This window comes from Brachionichthys hirsutus, chromosome 12 (genome assembly GCF_040956055.1).
Source record: "Brachionichthys hirsutus isolate HB-005 chromosome 12, CSIRO-AGI_Bhir_v1, whole genome shotgun sequence".
Classification (NCBI taxonomy): Eukaryota; Metazoa; Chordata; class Actinopteri; order Lophiiformes; family Brachionichthyidae; genus Brachionichthys; species Brachionichthys hirsutus.
In genome coordinates this window covers 11421872-11447444 of record NC_090908.1, presented here as the reverse complement: position 1 = coordinate 11447444, position 25573 = coordinate 11421872, and the positions used below count along the sequence as shown (strand labels likewise).

The following is a 25573-nucleotide window of genomic DNA, read 5'->3' as shown; positions in this document are numbered from 1 at the left end:
GCGTCACCCCGACGCGCCACATCCGAGGGCAACGTAATCAAACACCCGGAAGTCAGCGGGCTCCCCATTTATTCAGCTCAGAAAAACAAGCTTTGTTTACACAAACAAAAAACTTTGGAACGTAAAAACCGTTTATAGCCTTCAAAATACTGAAACCCTTTAACAACGAGAAACTAACGACTTGCACAAACTTTTCCAACCCACTTAAATTTCTTTTAGTGTAATTTCTCCCCCCCCCCCCCCCCTCATTCGAAATGTTTTGTGTGCCAAAAAGGAATAAACCAGAGGGGCTGCGATTCTTAATGTCTAGTAACACATCACATCAGAAGGTCAGAGGTCATCTCCCTGATGGCCTTGAGCGGCAGGCTGCAGAGGCGGCCCTGGTGCTTGGCGCTCAGCGCCGTCAGAGCACTCGCGATCGCCTGCCTCCCGACCTCCGGGTGGCGCTCCGCCAGCTCTGCCATCAGAGCGTCGAAACTGTCCATGGTGCCGTAGTGTCGGGGGACGAAGGTCTCCTTCACCGTGGGGGAGACGCAGACCACCTTCCTCGCCTTCGTGTCGGCGCCGAGCGGCGGCTCGGTCATCAGCTGGAGGGCAGACGGATTGTTTTATATTTCAGTCACGGCTGATCCGATTTCAGCTGGAAATGGGTTCAAAGTTGTAATTATTTTACCTTCCTCTCCACTCCGCCGGACCCGGTATTGGAGGTTTGTGCTGATTGGTCGGAGTCCCGTGAGGGCGGGAGCCCCCCGGCGCCCCCACCAGCGGTTCCGGTGATGCGCTCCACAAGCAGAGCGCTGCCTCGCACGATTCGGCCATTCAGCTCTCTCGCTGCAGCCTCAGCGGATTGGGCTCCTTTTACCGTCACCACGGCAACTCTGGAGAGGACAGCCAATGAGACGGGCGTAACGCCGACAGCTACGCGTCCGACGAGGGAAGCGTACGAAACAAACAGAACATTGCTCACCTCACACCACTCCTTGAAGCGGAGATGCCGACTTCAGAGACCTGGAAATTCTCAAACCAAAGCTTCACGTCTTCCTGGAAGAGAGAAACCTCGACTCAAAGCCTTGCACTGCCCCCTGCTGGTCATAAAGAGACCGTGCAGGCCAATAAAGGCGACACTCCCACACGGGCACGACACAAACACGACCCGGTGAGGTGACCTTACCTCGGTGACGTTATTTGGCGGGTTGGAAACATGCAGGACGGAGCTCTGGGCCTCCTCGCCGCTTGATTCTGTAGTTAAAACAATTTAATCGCTGACCACTTCACCAATAATCTATTTAAAACGCACAGACGACAGTTACACTGCAGTTATTATCACACGATGCCGTAATCGGGGGGGTCGAACTCTCCCAACGCGAGACGACACACGACCACTGCCTCATTTCAAACAAGCTCGCGCAGATTTCCAACTTCCTGCCACGCAGGAAACAGTTTCCTCCCGCCGATGAACCTACCGGCCGTCGTGTCTCCCTCCATCCCAGTTGCCTCTGCAGGTCCCGAAGGCTCCAGGTCCTCTTGGGCGTCGTACCACGCCTCGCTCGCGTTGGGCTCTTGAGCGAAACGACACGGCTCCTGATTGAAACCAACCGCCTGACAAAGCGAGGAATGTTCACGCGCTTACGTCTCCGACCGGCCTCCGGCTCGTTCGCGGTCGGACCGCCGTCCCGGGAGACTGAGGCGACGGCTCTCCTCGCTTCAGCGTTTTTGGCCTCAGTGCCCTTTTGCTTGCGAAAGCAACGAGAAGCATTTCAAACACCGGATTCCGCTTAGGGACCCTTTGGTGAATAAATACCTGACGCACGCTGCTTTCATGATCAGGACTTTGGCTTTCTTCACCCGGCGCATCGCGTGGCTCCTCGGAACTGTTTGAATATCGCCGCAGCGTGAAATACGAAAATGCTTCGTCCGCTTCCACCGACGGACACAAGTCAACTCACCGAGACGGAACCGGACCCGGCATGTCGGCAGAGATCTGAACAGGGAGGATGAGACGTTGATGACATCACCGCTGCGAGTCAGAACGAGAATCGACCCCACCGTGTGCGGTTTGGGGACGTCACGCGTCTCACCTCTGCAGGGACGTGGCTTCCTCCTGGAGTTGGAGCGTCTGAGCCGACAGACAGAGGCTCGAGTTGCTCCAGAGGAACTCCGGCCAGGATCTGAGCCCTCATCTCATTATAGTCGCGCTCCAGTTGTTGCAGAACACTTAGGACTTGTCCAGGAGCTTCATTCGGACTACGGAGAGGCAAACAGTCCGTGTTCTTCCACATCGCTGGTACATTTTACTCTGCGAACACGCAACAACCTTCAGCCGTCTCTGCAGGAGAGGCATTATTGGCGCGGGTAAAATCTGATCGATACTTCTACCGTTCAAGGTGATGATTGAACGGAATCTACGCCTGAATAAAGATGACCGAGCCAGTGAGACGCGACGTGCTGATCGTACATGTGCAATACTTTCAAAAGTAGGTTATAGCAGTATTCAACCAATTCAAAATCTGTCTATCAACTTGGTGAACGATCAATAATTCGTTGCTTGCGAAGCTCCGATGGACGCGCATGCAAACCGCCCTGATGTCTCCTTACAACGGGGTGAACTGGCCTCCTTCAGACGTGTAGAAGAGCCCCAGACACTGCTGCCTGCACAGGCTCTGCTGCAGGGCCAGGAGGCGAAGCTCTGCCTTCTGAGCACGCTCACGTTCCTTCCTCAACGTACAAGCCCAACTGGGAAAAACAAAATACAATCAAAAAGCTTCATTTTACTGCGGATGAACGTCTTAAATGTAACGTCGGTGTGTGTGTAGCAGATTCATCACCTGTTTGCCTTCTCTTGGCGCTCCTTTGGCTCCTCCCCTTTGACCAGTTTCCGTTTCATGAACGCCTGAAACAATGAAGAGTTTGCGCTGCGTTGGAGCCGCTCCAACGACTCGACTCCTAAACCTCACCTTGGCGAGATAGTCCAGATCGGCCATGTGGACGTCAGTCAGGACCTGCTTGTCTGCGGTTCCCGGATCCTCGGTCTGCGTGGAGGCCGGCGTGTTCGGCGGCGGCGGCGGCGTCTCGGGGCCAACCGAGGCGTCGCAGGTAGACGTCTCCGCCGTGCTCCTCCTGATGGTCTCGCTGCTCGCCGTCGCCGCTAAACCATCAGGGCCGGCTGGACCAGACAGAAGCCCACCGTCGTGTCTCTTTGCGCCCTCGCCTTTCAGGCAGGCGAGGATGCTCCCGTCAGCCTCCATGATGCTTAAGACGACGTCGCTCTGATCTTCAGAGATCAAGGAGGCCTCGCCAGCCGCAGGGTCCGCGGGAGGCTTCCTCTCAGCTGCTGACCTGTAACGCGTTCCTCATATAAAGCGCACGCATCCCATCCTCTGTCAGCGTTAGGTGCACAGACTCACCGCGGTAGGATCTGGGTCCAGTCCTCAGGCCTTCCCTCCCGTCCGCGTCTGTCCGGCTCCGGGCTCCTGTCTTCATTCAGCTGCAAAAGAGAAGAATCCTTAAACAAAAAAAAAAAAGGCACAAAACTTAGAACCGCTGTTGAGCACACATACAGGAAACGGTTCCTCCTCCTGGGCCCGCTGTTGGCTCGGCTCCAGGGTCGGGGGGCCGCTGAATCCGCTTTGGCAGCAGTCCTGTGGGCAGCCCAGCTGCTGTGTGTAGTGCACTTCCTGTTCCGGACCGTTCTGCAGGCAATCCCCGCCGTCGTCACAGCAGAGCAGGGCCTCCCTCACGTTACTGGGAAGCATCTCCAAACGGAGATGCTCCTCGTCGGTTTCTAACGAGAGCAGTAAACGAACAAGAGCCGTGACGTTTGAGCTCCCCTGGCAAGAAACGACTGTTGATTCAGCATTCGGGGACAGTCTGCATGGGATTGTCCAATCCCAGACGAAGACAGAAACGCTTAGAACTACCGCCGCTAAATTAGCTTGTAGCTAAACGGCAGGCGAAAGACAAAAATAAATCTGAATAACGCTTCTCGAAATTAGAATTGCTTTTTTTTTTTTCTGTTCTGAAAATCCTTTTTTAGCACTTGAAACGGAACGGAACGCAGATTGCGACCGGTCGCGTGTCGGTTTTTTGTACGGTACCCAGTCTTCTCTCGCGTTCTCCGGGCGCCGCAGATCTGAGAACAGAGTTTCGAACAACCGTCACTACGAAACGCCTTCCACTCATACGTCGTAATGTGGATTCAATTCCCGACAGGTGAACCTACGTCTGCGCGGGGCTGTCGGGCTGCAAGACGGGCGGCAGGACGGGCGGCAGGACGGGACAACCTCTCCCAACGACATCTGCATTGTTCGTGGAAGGAAAAAAAAAAAACTGTCATTGAATATTACATTTTATAATGGAGCGATGAAGGATACGTACACTTGACGTAAACGGGCTGAGTCAACAGCTCGAGGGCGGGGTGTCTCTGCAGGAACTGTTGAAACCCCCCTTCATCTAAGAGAAACATTTCACCTCCGTCACATATGAAAATGGGATGCTGGAAGTCACATGTTGTATGTTTTAGATTTTAAAATGTCTCATTTTCCTTTAGGACAAAAATCGGAAGAGGATAAGGAAAGGTCGCTTGGAATTCCTTCGAAACATATTTCTGTGACGGGTAATCAATAAGAATTAGCATCCTGAGGAATCCTAGCCCATTCTGCATGGACGAGGAATTCCAGTTGTGGAATATTTCTGGGTTAACTTTCAAATCCCAGCAGATATTTTTTTATGGGATTCTAGAATGATTCAGGACTTCTACAGAAATCAGGTCTTTGATGTCACCGGATGTAATTTTAATTACGTACGCATACAAGGTGATAAAAGTCATTTTCTGACAGCGATGGCGGCTCTCTCCCAAAAACCAACCTTGTATGATTGTTTTGTCTTCCGGAGACAAATTGAGATACCAACAACGCAAGGTTTGGCCGGTTAAGTCAAGGCACGAATGGCTGTTCACCAACTCAAATATAGACCTGCAGAAAAATGCAAAACAAATAGCTCTTGGTTAGTTCAAGGTTTCCGCTGGTGGGTTAAAAGTAGAATTTATATTACAGCGCATACCTGTTCAGATGCAACTTTCTACTGTTTCCTGTCGATGAGCACAAAATAATAATATTGATAATAAACTCCAGGCCGCCATTAGCATAATTATGTTACAACTTACAACCGTGAAACATGTAAATGGTGTAATAAATCTGAAACCATCGTAACGTCGGCCTTAGCTTACTATACAAGTACTTAGGCTGTAAATAATATACTTTAACCGAAAACAGCTTGTTCTCCAGTCAGAGTTTAGAAGCGGAACTTCAACTCACTTCGACCTCGCGTGTGAATCTCCGCGGTGTCGTAGCTCGGCACGACGGCGAAGGACCCCGCCGGGTAGTCGTTTGCCACATATGATGGCGTCGGTACGATCACTTGGTAGGGCAGCGCGAGTGGAAAGCAGGGCCACGCCATCTGAGAAGCATTCGGAGGTTGAATGTTTGCTGAAATGTAACAAAGCAGGAGCCGTGGAGGCCTCGCCGGCGCGACCGTCTGCTGCCCTGTGCGCCATTTTGCAGCTGTCGCGTGAACTTTAGCGGCTAACGCTAACTAGCTAGCTAGCACACGCAAGGTGTCCAAATAACCACAATTATCGGTTTAAAGTTAACATAAATAGTTCAAAATATATATACTCAACTCTCGCTTACCTGATGTGTTGTTATTTAAACTAATAAAAATAAAAACGACTCAACTAATGTTGAATAGCGGGCTAGCTTGCATTAGCTAGGTTTTGCTATATTAGCTTTCTGACGAGATCTTGCCAATTAAGCTAATTGGCAACGAATGCGTCGAGACGTTAGCTTCTAGCTAACGCGTTCTAGCAATGCTTAAACAACATAAACAAGAAACAGAAAATTAAATTGGGAAAATCACCAGCTCCGTTCTCTCAAGAGTCCCTGGCAATCAACGTTATTAATCGCGCATCCGTCACACGTGCGATTTAACCCCAGACCTAACCCTACCCGACCCACTCAGTCACCGCTTCCGGCCCGGATAGAAGTGCCGAACCTTCCGCCGAGGAGGTTCTGTTTGTCCCGCCGTTTTAATAAATGTTGTTGATCCAGAAGAGATCCTTGATTCTGGATCACTTTGAAATGTTCTTATAATGGATGCTTTTTTTTTTTCTTGAAAACCGTATTTATGGATTCAGAAATCAGTAAAAAAATAAAAAATAAACCACATCAACTTCAAATCATTTTTACTTTTCAAGAACAATTTTAGAACATTTTGGTGCACGCATTAATTGCTTTAGTAATTTATTGTAATTTATGTAAGTTATTTATTGTCATTTTGCATCAGTGGTGTAATTTATTTTAGATTAATTGTTAGTTTGCACTGGCGGTGTAATAACATTTTATTTTTGTCTTTCTAATGTTACGTTGCATCAATTGCGTAATTTAATATTGGTTTTATTTTTATTTGTATTGTTATTTGTGGATGATTTATGTACGAAGGACTTTCAACGGAAACAAGCCCGCAAGGGCTTTTTTGAAATGCTCCTCTTAGACAGGATGTTTGACGTTATTTGTACTGTAATACATGCTACTGTGTGACTGTACTTGTACTCTAACATTCTATCTAATAAATATATTCATCATCATCATCATGATCCAGATTACCATCTGGACGGTATAAATCCAATTAGGAGGGGAATGGGGTGCTTGGCGGAGATCTGCGCTTTAGGAGTGCTTTTCTAGTTATTTTATTGACCTTGAAAACATCTCAAAATCCCAATTAATATGTAAGGATATACGTTTGATGAGTTCATTATTCAATAAAAGGTGAAACAATTATTTTAGAATAACCACAAAATGACAGAACATCTGTTTGGATATACATGTTTGCACCATATATGCTGAATAAATAGTAAAGATTTCTTATTGACCATGCATTATTAAAACCCAATCTTCAATTTTAATTACACTCGCTTAAATTTGCTGCACCTAAACAGGGACTATAAGCAGGCTTTAGCTAAATGGATGTAATGTCAAATTAACTAAGCAAAGATTTGTAAGAAATTACAAAAAGGTTTTACACCAGTGTACCCGGACAGGACTGGTTCTGCTTTGGAGGAGGAGGAGGAGGAGGCGCCTCCTTGTTACTCGTTATCATCCTGCTGAGACAAAACAACCTGATAAAGCATGGAAGCTGTGTCCTTGCTTGGGATGCACGCATTCCTCACATCATGTGGGTGATTTAAGTGTGACGTCACGGAGGCGGTGGATTTTAGTCAATTCTGCTTTCTGATTTTTTAAGCGAATAACAAATGTATGATTGGTGTGAAACAGTGACGGTGTAAAGAACACAGCCACATTAAGTGTGTGTGTGTGTGTGCGTGCGCGCGTGCCTGACATTTCCTGCGTTAATGCAGGTACAAAAACCATGTTCTAGGGGGCGTGTCCACCAGAAATTGATCATATATCTGCACACACTAAAATAATAATCTCAACTTTTTCCATTCATTTTTTTTTTTTTTACTAGAAGTAGCCCTCGGTATCCAGCAGATGGCAGCAGCGAGGAGGTGCTTGCTTGATGCTGAGGAAGCTGCTCCTCTTGCTCCTGCATCTGAGAGGAGGAGAGACAGACGCCGACTTCCTGTCAGATGAGTCCGCCCGGCCTGGCTGCCTCTCCGTGGGGCTTGTGGCTCTGCACGCCGGGCGGGGGGGGGAGAAAGGACCGCTCTTTGTAGAGATGCTTTCGGGATCTCCGTCCAGAAGCCGTAAATGAGGATTGTTTACACCGCCTCGGCTCAGCGGCGTCCCCGCAGATAGCGTCAGTGGAAGCGGGGGGCGGGGCGGGGGCGTGGGGGGGTGCTGATGGCCGCGGTGCTCGCCCCGGCCTTCTTCATCATCATCATCCGCCCGCGCGACTGCTAGGAAGAGCCGAGAAGCTAGCGTCAAGTCCCGCGGGGGGGGAGCGGCGTTCGTTGCGCAGCGTCGCACCGTGCGCGGCGCCGCGGTGTCCGGTGGGAGTGGGTGAGCTGACCCAGAGATGGCCGTTCTCAAACTGGTGGATCAGGTAAGAGATGCTAGCCGCGGCTAGCTTAGCCTTAAAGGCGCAAGCCAAGTGGCGCTGTTCGGCGTAGAATGTGTGTGCCTCCGCGGGGGCCGCTCGCCGAAACGTCCGTCGGTATTGAAGAAAAGTAGTTCGAGCTCAGTCAGACGTGTGATCCAATAACTCTTTGATCGGCAGGGAATTGATCCAGACTGATTGTTCATATCTTGAGTATTATTATTGTGTAATTACATTAGTCCTAATCATGATATTTATTTATTTTATTATGATTGGACTGTCGGTTTTCCAGATATGCACAAATGTATTAATGCAATTCAGCATTTTTGAATAATTAATCTACGTTAAGTAATCAATAAGCGAAACAACCCCACCCAAAACCAAACACTTCAAATCCAGTTCTTTGCCTCGGCTCTGATTGGGAACGGTCTACTTGCTGGAACTCTAGAGGTCAGGCTCTGCCCGACCCTCCCGACTAGGGTCACCCACCTCTACAGGTGTCTGGACTTCACTTTGCCTTGTGGTCTTTGCACTTTTTTTTTTAAGAGCAACCCGGTGCTCAGAGGTCAAGGGTCAATCAGGGAGCTGGCGGTTGATCCCGGAGGCAGGATTCCTCTTAACGCTGCGGACCCTCGGCCGCTGTTTGTCAGACTTCCTGTGTTCCTCTGCGGCGTTTCCTCTATTGTTTCCGCCGTGTGTTTGAGGCAGGTGAAACGCGCTTCCTTTCTTCTCACTTTAAAGGTAATAAAGGCGAAGGCCAGTGGGGGGGGGGGGGGGGGGGTGTTGACCCCCCCCCCTGAGGCGAAGCAGATGAGGCGGTTGAGGAGGACAGTCAGGCTTCAGGGGAAATGAGCACAGGCGCTCTTTTATGGAGGGAGGCACGAAACAGGAAGTTCTAAATGTGTGTGTGTGTGTGTGTGCGTGTGTGTGCGTGTGTGTGTGTGTGTGCGCGTGTGTGTGTGATGTTTATGCATTGCTTGTGTGCGTCTGGAATGAAAACAGATGTGATCTGATGGAGGGAAATTAAGTCAGATAAGAATGAGGAGATAAAGTGGGGGGGGGGGGGGGGGGGCTCTTCCCGAAGCACTGATGGACCCAGAAAATCGATCGCCCTCTACGGCGCCTCGCTATGGGACCCTTCATAGCGCATTATAACGCTCCATAAGCAACGTTTATGAGTCTCAAATGTCTCCTATTGAACCGTGATGCTCTAGCGTGCAGCAGAACGCCGACGACTTCCTGCTGAGGCGACCCGACGTACGCCAGGACCGCGCTCGGGTGAGGAAGTGGCGTCGTTCTGCTTTTGAAGCAGAAGTGAAACGTTTTGGTTCGTTTCTGAGAAGACGCGGCGTAACAGGAAGTCGGGGGGGGGGGGGGGGGGGGGGTGCAGAGCCGCACAGGAAATGAGAGCCTCGCAGACTTTTAATTCAATGCAGAGTCTAAAAGGACGCCTTTAAAAAAACATTCAACTTTTTTACAACTTTATTACATACATTGTTAACGGACAATACTGGGTCTAATAATGGATATATAATAGACGTATTTATATCTGATAAGTATTTGACATTTGTTTCACACCACTCTGCTAAAGTAACAAAGCAGCAGTTTGAAAATGATTCACGTTACCATAGCAACCAGAAAACAGTCCGACAAACTGGACGAGCAAAGTGCCTAGTTGGATAATCGGGCCTAGTTCAGACAGCGAACCGGATTCAACCCGCGTGATAGCATCGGGCAGTTAGCGTTAGCGGCAGCTACCTAGCTAGCGTCACTTCCATACTCCCCACCTATTAAACAACCCGGAACAACCTTTGACCTTCCCACCAGCCTGACAGTGAAGTAAGAATGGCCGCTGTGTGACAATGGCGTGCACCCCCCCCCCCGTCGGTTGTGACCCTCGTATGGTCCCACATGATCACTTATTGATTATAGACAGATGTTCTTCACTGCCCCCCCCCCCCACCCCACTTTGTCTTCTTACCCACACTGGCCCCTGTCCCACCGATAGCTGGTGTGTGTGTGTGTGTGTGTGTGTGTGTGTGTGTGAGTGTGTGTGTGTGTGTGTGCGTGTGTGTGAGTCTGTGTGTGTGTGTGAGTGTGCGTGAGTGTGTCTGTGTCTGTGTGTGTGTGTGTGTGTGTGTGTGTCCTCTATTTACCTCCTATCCCTGATCTGGAAGGGAAAATAAGGGCTTCGGTGATCTGACCTTCACGCTCTTCGCTCTTCGCTCTTCTCTGCACAGACATTTTACTTCATGACCTTTTTTATAAAGATCTTTTTCCAGAAGTCGACGGAAAAATATTTTTGCTCCAGGATGCGTTGGAGGATATTATGGGATGCGGAGTGGGTTCTGCTCTCATAATAGTCGCCTGCGCGCTGACGTTTCTAAACACAGCAGCTTAAAGTCAAGCAGCTGCTCCCACACACACACACACGCACACACACACACACACACACACACGCACGCACGCACGCACACACACACGCACACACACACCGTGGGAAGGATCATTCTTGCGTAACGACCAGGAAACGTCTCCCTGACATGTCGTCGTGCTACGTACAGCGAATCGTCCTCGTCCTCGTCCGCGTGCACGTGTTGCGTGTCGCCCGTGGTCACGGCGTGCACGGCGTGCACGGTATTCCTGCTCTGACTCCGCTCCCCATCCTCTTTCTCCTCCTCTCGCCAGCCCCCGCTCATCCAGGCCATCTTCAGCGGAGACCCCGAAGAGATCCGGATGCTCATATACAAGTCTGAAGACATCAATGCTCTGGTGAGAACACACACACACACACACACGGAGAACACACACGCACACAGAGAACACACACACACACACACACACGGAACACACAGGCTGAACTTCCTGGTTAGATCTCAAGTAATTTATATTTCCTGCTCATTAATTGTTTTGTTTTTTCTAATCTACATTAAAGTCGTGTAACGTTTGCATCAAGGTGTTGGTTACGGCCGTTAGCACGTTAGCACGTTAGCACGTTAGCACGTTAGCCCATGTCTTCTGCTGGTTCCAGTCGATTACGAGGGAAGGGAGGAGCGATCGTAGCCCGCCGCGACAGCGCAAAACTGTCTCAGTTGCCGTGGTAACAGTATACAACCGAGAAGCTTCGTTTTACTTGTTGAGGAGGCTTCTCAGCTTAATCAGACCCAACCGTCCTCGCCCTCTTTTCTCTTCAGCCCCGCCCCCTACTTCCTGTATTACCCAGTCTGCTGATCTCGCCATCTTTGCCCCCCCCCCCTGCGTGGGTTTTTGATTGGTTCATCCCCATCACGTGACCATCTGGTCATGGGGCGTCTTTACTCACTGGGATGATCAATGGCTGCACTGACTGCCGATCAGCTCATCATCAGCGTTTTACTAGACCCTCTGCCTTTCTTCCTCAGGACGCAGAGAAGCGCACGCCGCTGCACGCCGCCGCCTTCCTGGGCGATGCCGAGATCACCGAGCTCCTCATCCTCTCCGGTAAAACATGCAGCTGGAGTTACGTTCATTTTAAAAAGGGAAGCATTCGGCGCATTTGATCGTGTATAACGTAAAAAATGTTTTGAGTCCGTTTGATGGAGGCCGGATTAAAAACAAAAAAAAGCAATCGGGTGAAAGTGCGTGCTAATGTTTAATTATAATAAAACGACCAATCAGGGTCATTAGTTGCCATGGCGATGAAGACTCGAAGCCCATTGAGTGGCTTGCGGTAGCTGTTGGTTAGCAGCTAATAATACAGCTAGCTGTGCCCCCCCCTCTCTCTCTCTCTCTCTCCCTGCAGGGGCCCGGGTCAACGCCAAAGATAACATGTGGCTCACGCCTCTCCATCGGGCGGTGGCATCTCGAAGCGAGGTGAGCGCACGCGCACACACACACACACGCACACACACACACACACTCTGGCAGCGACACCTCCTCCTTTACGCTCCCTTTGAGCTCCCGAAGCTCAAACTAGAAATTCAGCATGTTTCAGAACGCTGCCATCGCTGGCGTGGTTGAGCCTTTGTTCAACGCCATTAACAAGTCTCTCTGTTTGGATGGCGACCAGCTGGGTGACTCCGCCCTCGCTACGGCGTAGCGCTTATATGAGGAAGTAGAAATAGTCGTTTTTTACTCTTTGTCACGTACGTGTGTTAAAATACGGTTAAAATGTTTGCGATCCGGCAGATTCTGCTTCAGACTCATAAAAACTAGATCATTTGACTCCTCCTCCAGACAAATCCGGCCAATCCCACGCCGCCTACTTAATGTCATTTATAATGGGGGGGGGGAGCTTTGAACTGCGTCCGGGGTCACACGGCAGATCGACGCGTTGATCGTCCGTGGTTATTTAACCTCCGATTCCTCCTCAGGAGGCGGTGCGAGTGCTGATCCGCCACTCTGCCGACGTCAACGCACGCGACAAGAACTGGCAGACGCCGCTGCACGTCGCCGCCGCCAATAACGCGCTGCGGTGCGCCGAGGTCATCGTCCCGCTGCTGAGCAGCGTCAACGTCTCGGACCGCGGCGGACGCACCGCCCTGCATCACGCCGCCCTCAACGGCCACACCGAGGTACGGCGTCCGCTCAGGGGCGGGGGGGGGCGGGGGTGTTTGTGTCGTCTCACGTGGCGTCATTCACAAATGCGCCCGAAATTAACCACGAGTGGTTTCGTGTTCCCGAAGCTGAATGGAGCGACTCTATTTCTGAGTCTCCAGCAACAGCTGAGCCCAAATGTATTTACAACGCTGTTATATAAGGATCACGCACGCACGCACACGCACACACACACACACACACACACGCACACACATTCCTCCCGTCTTATATCAGCCTCCCTCTGTCAGATGGTGAACCTCCTCCTCGCTAAAGGAGCCAACATCAACGCCTTCGACAAGAAGGACGGCCGGGCGCTGCACTGGGCGGCTTTCATGGGTGAGGAAGGCGCAGAGGCGGAGCTTCCCGGAGACGCGCGGCGAAAACGGACGAGACCCGTCGCAGCGTAGCCGGAGGAGCCGTTGCTCCGCCTGTCGAGTTTTTTTTTAGATTGAAACGATCACTCGACGTAAAAGATAAATATGATATAATAAGTGAACGGCTTCGCCGCCGCGCCGACGGTTGCAGAAACGGCGTGCTCATGAAGTGTAAAACGCCCGAGGCCCGATAAAGTAAGTCGATAATCGTACGTCTCGCCCGTGTTTCGTGTTGATTGTGCGTCCGCGTGCTCCGGTGCGCCTCCCGCAGGGCATTTGGATGTGGCGCGTCTGCTCGTCAGTCAGGGGGCGGAGATCGGCTGCAAGGACAAACGCGGATACACGCCGCTTCACACGGCGGCGTCCAGCGGGCAGATCGCCGTCGTCAAGCACCTCCTCAACCTGGCCGTGGAGGTGAGGACGCGCGCGCGCGCACGCACACACACACGCACGCACACACACACACACGCACGCACACACACTTCCACCGACCCAAACCCCCGCCTTTTTCTCGTTTCGTCTGACAAACAGATCGACGAGTCCAACGGCTTCGGGAACACGGCGCTGCACCTCGCCTGCTTCAACGGTCAGGACGCCGTCGTCAGCGAGCTGATCGACTACGGCGCCAACGTGAGCCAGGCCAACAACAAGGGCTTCACCCCGCTGCACTTTGCGGCCGCGTCCACACACGGCGCCCTTTGCCTGGAGTTCCTGGTCAACAACGGCGCCGACGTCAACGTACAGGTGCGCGAATCGGGCTAACACAAGCCGCCACCGCCGCCGCGTGGTCACGAAGGACGAGTCTGAATGTGTGTCGCCCCCCCCCCCCCCAGAGCCGCGACGGGAAGAGTCCCCTTCACATGACGGCCGTCCACGGACGCTTCACTCGCTCCCAGACCTTAATCCAGAACGGTGCGTCCGGCCGAAGCTGGTTTTCGTGTTTTTTTTTTTTTAATCGTGAAGGTAAAACTTTTCCCCTTTCAAACGAACATTTTATTCCAGGCGGGGAGATCGACAGCGTCGACAAGGACGGGAACACCCCTCTCCACATCGCCGCCCGCTACGGACACGAACTCCTCATCAACACGCTCATCACCAGCGGCGCAGACTGCACGAGGTCGGCGAAGACGATGGCCGTTGACTTTAGCACAACGACGAGGTCGCCACTGATGAAGATGCTTCCTTCTCTTCATCTCTCCCCTCAGGCGAGGAGTCCACGGAATGTTCCCGCTACACCTGGCGGCCTTGAACGCTCACGCTAACTGCTGCAGGAAGCTGCTGTCCTCAGGTACTCGTTGCATTAGCTTAGTTAGCTGATGAGCTAGGCTAGTTAGCGTTAAAACATTAGAGCGTAAATCAGATTAATAACTGTTGTTTAGTCGCTCAATCCGTTCCCAAATGTGACAGAACAAACACTAAACGAAGGTAAAGAGGGATTTGTGTTGTTTTCCCAATTTGTTGCAGATTAAATCCTTATTTTGTGAATTCTTTTTGTCACGTTCTCTTTAGCAGCCTCCTCCCACGCCATTAGCATTAGCAATCACGGAGCTGGATTGTTTCCACATGCACTCATATTCAGTCCCAATGTTCCAGATATGGACAAGGCCTCACTGATGAGATCACTTCCTGCTGGGGGGGGGGCTGGATTCTCCCCATGGGACATCAACCTGCTGGTCGATAAACTCAACCCACACGTTCATCCTGCGATGGCACCGGTTTACTAAACTGAACCGACACCTGGAGCTAATCTGGATCCCGTTAGCTGACTGAACGCGGCCCTGTTGGGTGGGGGGGGGGGGGGGTCATGGAGCAGGACGGCGCAACAAAGGAGCCTTTCACATCAGCTCCGGCTCCGTGCAGCTGCAGCCTCGTCTCTGCTCACGACTGCTTTTGTGTTCGGCGCTAAAGGCTCCTTTAGCAACCGCGTCTGAGGAACGGGGCTCCCCGCACGCCCCCCCCCCCCCCCTGCAGCTCCAGCACCGGCTTACTCACCGTCTCCATGGCAACCGTGCTCCTGCATAGCTGAAAGACGCTCCGTCTGACCTGGTTCCCGCCGCCAGACTCCTCCCCTCCGTTGCCCCTCCCGTCGCTCTGTAGTCTACGGTCATGACTTCCTGTGGAAGCACGGCCGCCGTCGTTCCCCCCTCGTCGTGTCCCCGTGACTGTCGCTCTTCTTCCCGTCTTCCTCTTCCTCTTTCGCTGTGTCGGAGGTTTTTGGCGTCATGCGTAACGACTCGTTCCCGTCTGCAGGCTTCCAGATAGACACCCCCGACAGCCTGGGGAGGACTTGCCTGCACGCCGCCGCCGCCGGAGGGTGAGCCACGCCCTTTATGATCTGAGGGGGGGGGGGGGGGGGGATGTACGTGTTTGCGTACTCTGAGTGCTCTCCCTGCTCGCTCCGTGCAGGAACGTGGAGTGTGTCAAGTTGCTCCTGAGCAGCGGGGGGGACCACAACCGGAGGGACACCTGTGGCAGGTGAGAGCTCCGCTCACCTGGCTTGTCCACTGATCTGGGATCTGTTCAGCTGACCCGCCGTCTTTCCAACGACCCCCCCCCCCCAGGACGCCCCTCCACTACGCCGCCGCCAGCCGCCACTATCAGTGTTTGGAAACGCTGGTTTCCTGCGGCACCGCCGTCAACGCCACCGACCAGTGGGGGCGCTCTCCCCTGCACTACGCCGCGGCCTCGGACCTGGACAGGAGGTGAAGGAGAAGGAGGCGCAGCTCCTCTTTTCTGTTGTCGTGTGCGAGCGCTCTGGTGGGGAGAGGAGGCGCACGTCCTGCTCCTCTTCTCACCTCTGCAAAAAAAATCGGAGGAGCTGGATGCGGAAACCTGGTGGTCCCACATCTCGGTTTCCATGGCAACCGGGGGGGCGTCCTCCCTTCGTCTCTAACTCCCTCCATCTTTTCGCCGCAGGCGTCGCGTCGCTCTGGAGCCGGAGAGCGAAGGAGTTCAGGCGGAGAGGGAGAAGGAGGCGGCGCTGTGAGTTCCTGATTCATGTTCACCGTTTGTCCGTCGGTTGGGGGGGGGGGGGGGGGGGCGCGTTGATGGCGGCGACGGCGTGGAATCGAAAAAGACGTCCGCTCTGCTTCCGTGTTTGTTTCCAGATGTTTGGAGTTCCTGCTCCAGAGCGGCGCGGCGGCGTCCCTCAAAGACAAACAGGGATACAGTCCCGTCCATTACGCCGCCGCCTACGGACACCGCCGCTGCCTGGAGCTGGTCAGTCAGCACGCACGCACACACACACACACACAGACGCACACAGACACACACACACACACGCACACGCACGCACACACACACAGACACGCACAGACACACACACACACGCACACGCACGCACACGCACGCACACACACGCACACACACGCACGCACGCACGCACACACAGACACGCACAGACACACACACACACACACACGCACACACACGCACACACACACACACACACACACACACACACACAGACACACACACACACGCACACGCACGCGCACGCACGCGCGCACGCACGCGCACGCACGCACACACACTCACGCACACACACGCACGCATACACACACACGCACACACGCACGCACGCATACACACGCACGCATACACACGCACACACACGCACGCACACACACACGTTCTCTCCATCTGCTACAGGCCATAATATTCGATGCACGTTGTGTAGCAACATGATTTGTGTGTTCTTTATAAGCAGCACTTCCATTGAATAACATTCAGGAAGTGTGTGTGTGTGTGTGTGTGTGTGTGTGTGTGTCGTTCTTACTTGCAGCTCCTGGACCGAGACGACGGTCGCCACGACGACCCCGAATCGCCGAACGCAAGGAGCCCGCTGCACCTCGCTGTGAGACACACACACACACACACACACACACACACACACACACACACACGCTCTCTCTGAAGGATGACGGGCGTTCCTAAACGCCGTCTCCGCCCCCCCCCCCTCAGGCGTACCACGGCCACGCCCAGGCGCTGGAGGTGCTGCTGCAGGGGGAGACGGCGGTGGACCAGGGCGACGAGACGGGGAGGACCCCCCTGGCCTTGGCCGCCCTCCGGGGCCACGCCGACTGCGTTCACACCCTCCTCAGCCAGGGGGCGTCGCCGCTCGGCGCCGACACGCGGCACGGACGGACCCCCGTCCACCTGGCAGGTGCGTTTCCGATGCGGCCGGAAGTATGTGGACGCCGCCGTTAACGTGAAATAAACAAACAATAAGAAGAAGGTGCATCACGGCGACGTCTTCATCACTTATTGACAGTTAGATCAACTTTGTATTTATTTATTGATCGTCGTCCCAACGCTTCTCTCTGATTCGCCCCCCCCCCAGTGATGAACGGTCACACGACGTGCGTGCGCCTCCTGCTGGACGAATCGGACAGCGCGGACATCGTCGACGCCGCGGACTCTCAGGGCCAGTGAGTGGTCCTCCTCTTCCTCCTCCTCCTCGTCTTCCTCGTCTTCCTCCTCCTCCTCGTCTTCCTCCTCTTACTCCTCCTCCTCCTTGTCTTCCTCCTCATCCTCCTCCTCCTCCTCCGCAGGACTCCTCTGATGCTGGCGGTGGCAGGAGGCCACGTGGACGCCGTGTCGCTGCTCCTGGAGAGGGAGGCCAACGTCAACGCGTCCAGCCACCACGGCCTCAGCGCTCTGCACCTTGGGGTGAATATCGGCGCCGCCCCCCCCCACGCCCCCGCCATTTTCCCCTCCTCCTCGACAGCCGGACATTTAACGCTCCCGCCTCTTCCCTCCAGCTCCTCTGTGGGCAGGACGAGTGCATCCAGTGCCTGCTGGAGCAGGAGGCCTCCATTCTGCTCGGCGACTCCCGAGGCCGCACCTCCATCCACCTGGCGGCGGCCAGAGGCCACGCCTCCTGGCTGAGTGAGCTGCTGAGCATCGCCTGCTCCGAGCCGCCCTCCCCGCCCCCGCTGAGGGACCACAGCGGCTACACACCTCTACACTGGGCCTGCTACTATGGTCCGTGATGCACGCACACGCACACACGCACGCACTCACACACACACACACACACACACTCACGCACTGGACCTTTACATCATTTTCATAAATAAGTCAGTTTTTAAATGATTATTCAGGATGAAAATAAAGATTGTGTGTGTGTGTGTGTGCGCACGTGTGCGTGTGTGTGTGTGTGTGTGTGTGCGCGCGCAGGTCACGAGGGGTGCGTGGAGGTGCTGTTGGAGCAGAAGGGTTGTCGCTGCATCGACGGGAACCCGTTCACTCCGCTCCACTGCGCGATGTAAGTCGCGCCGGGAAACCGTCGCCGTTTCCTGCCTCTTCGGAAGTAATAGATTACTCTGCTCCTTCAGTCACTCGAAGCGAGTGGTGAGCCGTCTGTGCTTAATCAATCAGGGCGAACGATCACGAGCCCTGCGCGTCGCTGCTGCTGGAGGCCATGGGGTCGGACATCACGGGCTGCGAAGACGCCAAGGGCAGGTGTGTGTGTGTGCGTGTGTGTGCGTGCGCGTGAATAACACGGGTAAAGCAGCGTCTCATACCTCGTCTCTCCCGTAGGACTCCGCTCCACGCCGCTGCGTTCTCGGGTCACGTCGACTGCGTCCAGCTGCTCCTGTCCCACGACGCGCCCGTTGACGCCGCCGACCAATCGGGTCGCACCTCCCTCATGATGGCGGCAGAGAAGGGCAGAGTCGGAGTCCTGGGTACGCCGCCGGTCGATTTGCTTGCCCCGTTCGTTCACGTGCGCAGCCCTGATTCTGTCCCCCCCCCCCCCCCGAAACTCCAGAGCTGCTGCTGACCGGCGCCAACGCCAGCCTGATGGACAAGGACGCCAACACCGCCCTGCATCTAGCGTGCAGTACCGTAAGTGTCCACAGGAAGAACGCCCCGGGGACTCGGCGCCGGCGTGGACCCCGCCCTCATCTTGTTCTGCTTCCAGGGAGAGGAGGAGTGCGCGTTAGCGATTCTGGAGAAGCTGTCGGACGCGGCGCTCATAAACGCCGCCAACGCGGCGCTGCAGACGTGAGTATCGGACACGACGGGGGGGGGGGGGTTAGATAAAAAACGTCTCCTTAAAAGGTGTAGCATCCGAGCTAAAGGCGTTAGCACGCAGCCCGTCTCCTACCTGGGCGTGCGCCGCTCGATGACATCACCGAGAACATTATGACATCACAAACCTTCCGTCCGTCTCCCGTCAGTCCTCTCCACCTGGCGGCCCGAAGCGGTCTGAAGCAGGCGGTGCAGGAGCTGCTGTCCAGAGGAGCCAACGTGCAGAAGGTGGACGAGAACGGTAGGCCCCGCCCCCGCCCCGCCCCCCTCCGGTCCGGCGTGAGATCAGCTTCTTAGATGTTTAGTTGCTGCATGAAGCTCGTTTTTGAAAAGGGGGGGGTCCCCACCGGTCGCAGAGACGAGGCCTTGTGATTGGCTGTACGTCGGAAAGCGCAGAGTAATGATGAAATCCATCCGTTTCCATGGTAACGTGTTGAATTTGGGCTCATTCTATTGGTGGATCTTCCCAGATGAAGGTTTTTGGAGTGAAACATAAAGACGGACTTCAACCTTAGACAGTGGGGACCCCCCCCCCCCCCAGCTAACTATTATTGGATGCCTGTCCCCGTGCTCTGCCCCCCCCTACTGGCTGAAAACTAATGGAACGCTGCTCCGTCCCTCCTTTGTCTCCTGCTTCGCCTCCCTTGCTTCATCCACGTCCACGTCTCTCTCTCTCTCTCTCTCTCTCTCCCTCCCTCTCTGTCTCTCTACCTCAGGTCTGACCCCCGCTCTGGCTTGTGCTCCTAGCAGAGAGGTGGCTGACTGTCTGGCTCTGATTCTGGCTACCATGATGCCTTTCTGCTCCCCTTGCAGCTCTGGAGCGCCCTCCCCTGGCTCCCTGCTGAGGCAGCTGCCCCACCAGGTGAGCAAAGGCCCGGGCGTCGACCGGCGGGGGCAACGCGGCTCCAGGAACCCCTCCGGACCCTCCAGCGAGGGAACCACCGAGAACGATTCAGAGGATTCGGAAACCTTCTGACCCCCTCCCACCTCCGCCTGAACATTTGAACCCCGCCGTCTCGGAAATGACGCAATTTTGTTGGGCGTGCACTCTTTTTTTCACCAGAAAAAGCGCGCACTGATTTGAACCGAAGCACAACCTCTGATTCCGCTGCGAAGCCTCCAACGAGACGCCCTAGTTCTCCTAGCGAGGCTCGATCTCCTTTCCAGTTCGGGAAAAGACACGAACTCTAAATCCTGAATCTACGGTAGCCCACAAAGGACATTCCTCCGCAAAGACACCGTCCCCATTCGAATTCAGATTAAACTCAGAGATGCCAAAGCCGTTCAAGCCCACCTTAACCCCCCCATCCCCCCCCATAGAAGATGTGATGGATCAATATCTGTGAGAAAACGATGCCCCGGGACAGCTGTCCCGTGAGTGAAGGTGAGGTCGGGATTTTGGGGACTGTCTCTTTAAGGAGGACCCAGGAAGTTCTGCTCTTTGTCCTGGTAATAATAATAATAATAATAATAATAATAATAATAATAAGCGTGACTTCTATGAAGACTTGTCCCGTCTGTCCTTGCTCCTTCGGATCCAGTTCTGATACTAAAGCGAGGCCCGATCCAGGATTTGGGACGCGCCCACCGGAGAACAGGGTTTAAACCGATGTGAATTCGAGGCGGAGACGTTTATATGCATTTTTATCCGACGGCCTTTGAAGGCCTCCTGCACTGCTTCTGACTCCATGTCGACCCCTCCCGCCCGAGTCACGGTCAGCGGTGACCCGTTGAAAGCCGCGCTCCTCCTGGTCCGCAGCGATGAAGAGCTGGAAGTCATCGTCAGCTCATCGATTTACGACGGTACAATTACTGCCAGCACTTAAATGTACAGTAGGACGAATGTGGGCCTTAACCACTGCCCCCCCACCCCCCCACCAGCTATCTGCCATCGTCTCTAACGTGTCCAGTGCCTTGATGTCTGTCCGTCTTCCTTTATATTATTATGTTGGTTCCTCCTGATCTCATTAAAGGATCAGTTCGGCAAAATCACTGAACAATTATTTTTTGCTTTTATGCAGGTTCGTCCAGGTTTTGAGGTTTTTTTGGGGGGGTCTCAGACTTCTGACAAAATACACAACACAACCAAAATGTTTTAAACAAACAGGAAACGGCTAGAGGGGAATGGCGTGCAAACAAAGAGCCGGGATTCCTAGTTTATGTCTTTAAATATAATTGACCTCAAATATCTATTATAAATCCAGTTGATGGACTTCTGTGTGCCATTTTCAATGACATAATTAATGGAATAACAAATATTACTGCCAGTTCCTCACAAGGAGACGGAGGCAAGCGTCTCAAAACCTGGACGAATGAGACGCTGAAAACTTAAAAGGAACATTTCACCCACGAAGGAAAACTCAGTCATCATCGAGTCGCCGCTCTGCTCATGGGGTGAGAAACGTTTCCTAGTTATCGGGGGACTAGTTAAAATAAATAGCAACAACGGTACAGCATGATCAAAGTCTCCAGAAGCACAGAGACCTTTTATTTTTTACTTATTTGGACCCTTTTGAAAGATTAAATCCTCACTTTAGCATAGAGGCTAAAGCGAGGCTCGACATGGCGTTGCAGCTAACGCACACGCCCAGCTTTGAGATTTTCGGAGTTCTTTTCAGTCAACAGGAAGTAGGCGATGACTGGGTTTTTACTTCCTGGGTGTGAAGAGGGCGAACACGTTAAGGTGAATGCAGACTTTGTGGGACCCGCATCTGGATGCGTCTTCTAGATTTAATTCATTTCCTTACCATCTTTAAAATTGTTTTTACAGGAGGGGGGGGGGTCATATTTTACTGGTGGCTTGGTTCCTTTTTTGGGGGTTTTGCAGGCAGCAGGAAGGTTTTAGATTCTTCCATATCCTTTTAAGTTGTGTGGGAGCGTGTTAGTTTAGGCACCGATAACAAACTGAACTGCTTTTGTACATAATGTTTGGAAAACACAAACACAAATCCCACCCCAATAGCCGACCAATAGAAAGCGCTCGTGTTTTATCGTATGAATGAACTGATCTGACCCGATGGAGGCGAGAAGCACAACGGTTCAACCTCCTGCCTGAAGACGATCCTCGCCGGTCCCGACAATCCAGCCTGACGTGCTGAGGGGCCGTTTGTCAGCTGTTTTATAGAAACCATGCAATAAAAAAAATAAGGGGTTAAACGTGCGTGTTTTTTTATGTCCACGTCTTCCGCAAGCTCCTCCCACAACATATAGCGTCAATCTAAGCCCGAGGAATCCACCGGATTACGAAAGACATTTAAACGTATTTAAAAACTGACCGCCATGGTGTTAAAAGAGCTTTTAATAATCAACGTCGTCTCTGTACATTTACGAACTTTAAATTACACAAGTTAGCTTGTTTACCAAACTATAACCAAATGACTGAACGTCTTCATCCTGAACTCTGGGACTCACGGAGTTAATAAAATAAACAGCCTCTCTGAAAACGCGCCGGGAATCCAGAGGGAATAAATAAGGATCTGATAACACTGAAGCGATCGATACAATGGAATGATTCTGTGCTTTATACGCTATCAGGAATTAGCCTGCACCGTATTTAAACTTTTACACTGTCCAGTGGATCTCTGTCCTCCACCCGGACAAAAAGGACGTTTGTGCATAGAAGGTCACAGAGGGGGGGGGGGCTGAACTGGAACGCGCATGCCCCGCTCAGCAGTTGACGCCCAGCCCGGTCCAGTGGTCCGGTACCATGAGGAAGTATTTGTCCATGGCCTCGCAGAAGCGAGCTCTGTAGAGCTCCGGAGAAACCACGGTGGGCATCTTCCCTGAAACGCAAACACACACCCCGCGTTGGGTTCTTAGCTCGGCAGCTAACTCAAACGGGTGAAGTTCCACTAGTGGACCATCGAACCCGGCAGAAGAGGTGATCCAATGGGCGAAGAGAGGAATCATTATGAGGACGGACCAACCTTGCCCGCCCAGGATCCCGGTGGACTTGACGACCATCTCCAGTCTCTTGTCCCAGGTGAACGTCCTGATATAATCTGCAGAGGAGAGCAGAGGTCCAAGTTCTGCCGGCTCCCATTAACCTCCCCCCCTGCAGCGGAAGGACCGACGGACAGACACCCCCCCCCCCCCCTCACCTATAATCCCGACCACCAGCTGGTCGGTGGCGTCGTCGCGGCCCACCAGCAGCGAGTAGTCGATGATGAGGTGGCTGGACAGGAAGTAGGCGTCGCTGTGAATGGCGGCTCGCAGGATGGACTTGCAGTGGGAGCGGATGTAGAGCGGGTTGTCGTGGATCAGCTTCAGGAGGTTCTCGTCCAGCAGGACCACCTCGCAGCTTTCCTTCCCCGAGTCCGTCTTCACGTTGCGGTTCCTCAAGGAACCCTTGAGGTCAAACACCTCCAGAGGAGAACCGCAGAGGCTTTTCTGGACGCGCTCCATCGGATGTATACGCCGCCGGCGCCGCGGGTCTCACCTGAGCCATCTTTCGTCCGTAGAAGAGATTCTCCATCACCAGCAGGTCCAGCTTCTTCTCCGTGTTGTTTTGGGAGTTTTTGTAGCCGATCCGGTAGACGCCCAGGATCTTCGCCAGCGCCGTCGGCCTCTGCGCGGCGCAGAATTGGTTGTAAATTCACTCAAACCGGGTCGAACGCGGACAGAAACCGTTCACCGTGATGCTCACCGTCTGCTGCACCGCCCCGGTGATGTAGGTGAAGTAATGAGGCGCAAAGTCCAGGAAGGACTGGACCTCCAGTCGGGGCATCTGCTTCAGGATGAACCGGTCATCTGAGGAGGAAGAAGACGGCATCGACTCTTTGGATCCGGACTTTTGGTCCGGTTTGGCTCACCCCGAACCAGGGTTCGGTTTATTTGCAGTGTGAAAGCGCTCGTTTGGTCCACTTACAAGCAGCCACGGGAAAAGCTACGCAGCTAAAGCAACGAGCCGCTACACTCCGATACACGGGAAAACGAACCTTCAGTCGCGTAGAAAACGGCGCCAGACTTCCCGCCGCGAGCCTGCCAGTTGACGCAATGGGACAGCGAGCGGACGAAGTCCTCCGCCGGGCTCTCCATGATCTCCTCGCGCATCTTGTGAAACTCCTCGGCGTAGTAGATCCGACAGTAGAACTTGGCGCTGGCGTCAGAGAACTCTGCGGAATGCGACAGCGGGCGGAGGTTAACCAGTTCGGCGGCGGCGAGGCGGAGCTATCGGAGGAGGGGGGGCGGGGACTCACGGAGCTCGATGTGCGGATTGAGCGCCTGCTGCTTCTGTTTATCGGCCGCGTCCGCGTCCTCTGCACAGAGCGGCGATAAAAGAGACGCGGTTTCACCCGACAGCGAGAGTAACGGGCGTTTTTTGGTACCCGGTGGAACGGCGCCCTTACTGAGGGGGTCGGTCTCCGCGTTGCTCCGGCTCTGCTGCGACGAGGCCGACTCGCCGGGCCTGGCCGGGCTGCTCCTGGCCCGGCTCTCCACGGAGCTGAGGAGGAAAGATCAAAGCTTAAAAATAAAAAGACAAAGGCGTCTGTAAACGACAGGAATCCCCCCCCCCCCCCGCCTACCTGACGCTCTCCCTCTCGTCCCCGCCGGAGTTCGACGCCTTGGAAATATCATCCAGAGCCGTTTTATACTTCTTGCAGCTGGAAAACGATCCAATTATTCACTCAACAGGACATTCACGGAGCCGATAGAGGCGGGCGGGGGGGGGGGAGAAGTGGGAGGAGTCACCTGAGAGCGAAGGCGATGATGGAGCTCGGCTCCCGTTCGCACACTGCGATCGGGACCCGCTCGTGTTCCTCCATCAGGTAGTGCTTGTCTGGATCGCTGTCGACAGAAACGATAGGCAGACGTGATCCCGGCGCTGAAACCGACTGGACAAGATGGCGGGTCGTCATTACTCACAAAGGGAGGGGACGGCGTTGTAGCTGTTGCCGGGCAGGAAGTTGGCGAGGATGGCTTTCATGGTGGATTTCTCCTTCACCTGGCTGTCGGTGGATCCCAGCAAGTGTCCGTCGAAGACGTCTGACGGGACGGAGACAAACGTTTTAACTCTTCTTTTGACGAAGTTCTCAGCGTGCGTGCGTGCGTGTGTGTGTGCGTGCGTGTGTGCGTTTACCCTCTGGGATGCTGACGCAGTCCTGCTCGCTGAAGGAGGGACCAGGTGTGATTGGTTCAGCTCCCGTCTCCCCCGGCGACGGCGGGATGGAGGCGGAGGAGACGGAGGACAGAATGGTGAGGTGACGGTCCTCTGTCGGGGAAAGCGTTTTTAAACTCGTCAGGTCTGGACCGGGACGGGGACGGGACGGGGGGACAGAGAGGCTCGACTCACCTTTCTCGCCGTTCTGGACCACAGGGGACGGGTTACGGGGGGAGGACTCCAGAGTGCTCTGTGAAATAGAGAGTTAAATGATCAGGATGTTATCGGTTTGGGCAGGACACGCTTGGAGGGACGGCGCCGCCGACCTTGCTGTCGTCGGCGTTGGTCTGTCTGTGTCTGCCGGGGCTCGGGGGGACGGACAGACGCTTCCTGCCTTTCTCCTGCTGGAACAAGTCCTGCAGCCTGGGAGGGA

The 25573-nt window shown here is 53.8% G+C and overlaps 3 protein-coding genes across 3 annotated transcripts in view; 1 reads left to right on the top strand and 2 right to left on the bottom strand.

Moving 5' to 3' along the window:
- Positions 1-267: 267 nt before the first annotated feature.
- rbm44 (RNA binding motif protein 44) lies at positions 268-5454 on the bottom strand. Its single transcript, XM_068746606.1, has 18 exons — positions 5324-5454; positions 4864-4970; positions 4375-4449; positions 4220-4295; positions 4095-4129; positions 3558-3781; positions 3405-3484; positions 2955-3336; positions 2826-2890; positions 2596-2733; positions 2079-2244; positions 1947-1981; positions 1631-1733; positions 1464-1581; positions 1172-1239; positions 968-1041; positions 674-878; positions 268-587 (listed from the first exon to the last, which is right to left on the bottom strand). The coding sequence occupies exons 1-18, from the start codon at positions 5452-5454 to the stop codon at positions 318-320; spliced, it is 2352 nt and encodes a 783-aa protein (XP_068602707.1). The 3' UTR covers positions 268-317.
- A 2577-nt stretch (positions 5455-8031) lies between these two features.
- Positions 8032-21785, top strand: ankrd44 (ankyrin repeat domain 44). The gene is made up of 28 exons (XM_068746739.1): positions 8032-8058; positions 10741-10824; positions 11454-11532; positions 11834-11904; positions 12405-12605; positions 12879-12966; positions 13276-13418; positions 13536-13748; positions 13838-13916; positions 14007-14121; positions 14210-14292; positions 15255-15318; positions 15411-15479; positions 15566-15706; positions 15921-15986; positions 16112-16223; positions 16789-16860; positions 16968-17169; positions 17347-17434; positions 17558-17675; positions 17768-17990; positions 18186-18273; positions 18387-18470; positions 18549-18694; positions 18778-18854; positions 18931-19013; positions 19190-19281; positions 19757-21785. The coding sequence occupies exons 1-28, from the start codon at positions 8032-8034 to the stop codon at positions 20014-20016; spliced, it is 3168 nt and encodes a 1055-aa protein (XP_068602840.1). The 3' UTR covers positions 20017-21785.
- A 545-nt stretch (positions 21786-22330) lies between these two features.
- Positions 22331-25573, bottom strand: part of LOC137902518 (1-phosphatidylinositol 3-phosphate 5-kinase-like) — a 4391-nt gene continuing 1148 nt past the window's right edge. Inside the window, exons 2-15 of the mRNA XM_068746605.1 lie at positions 25467-25563; positions 25333-25390; positions 25120-25251; positions 24912-25025; positions 24732-24834; positions 24566-24643; positions 24389-24483; positions 24239-24298; positions 23978-24154; positions 23686-23789; positions 23479-23607; positions 23141-23402; positions 22967-23041; positions 22331-22822 (exon numbers count right to left, since the gene is read on the bottom strand). Of these exons, the coding sequence (XP_068602706.1) occupies positions 22707-22822; positions 22967-23041; positions 23141-23402; positions 23479-23607; positions 23686-23789; positions 23978-24154; positions 24239-24298; positions 24389-24483; positions 24566-24643; positions 24732-24834; positions 24912-25025; positions 25120-25251; positions 25333-25390; positions 25467-25563 (1600 nt within the window). The 3' untranslated portion in view covers positions 22331-22706. The remainder of the gene's footprint in view (positions 22823-22966; positions 23042-23140; positions 23403-23478; positions 23608-23685; positions 23790-23977; positions 24155-24238; positions 24299-24388; positions 24484-24565; positions 24644-24731; positions 24835-24911; positions 25026-25119; positions 25252-25332; positions 25391-25466; positions 25564-25573) is intronic.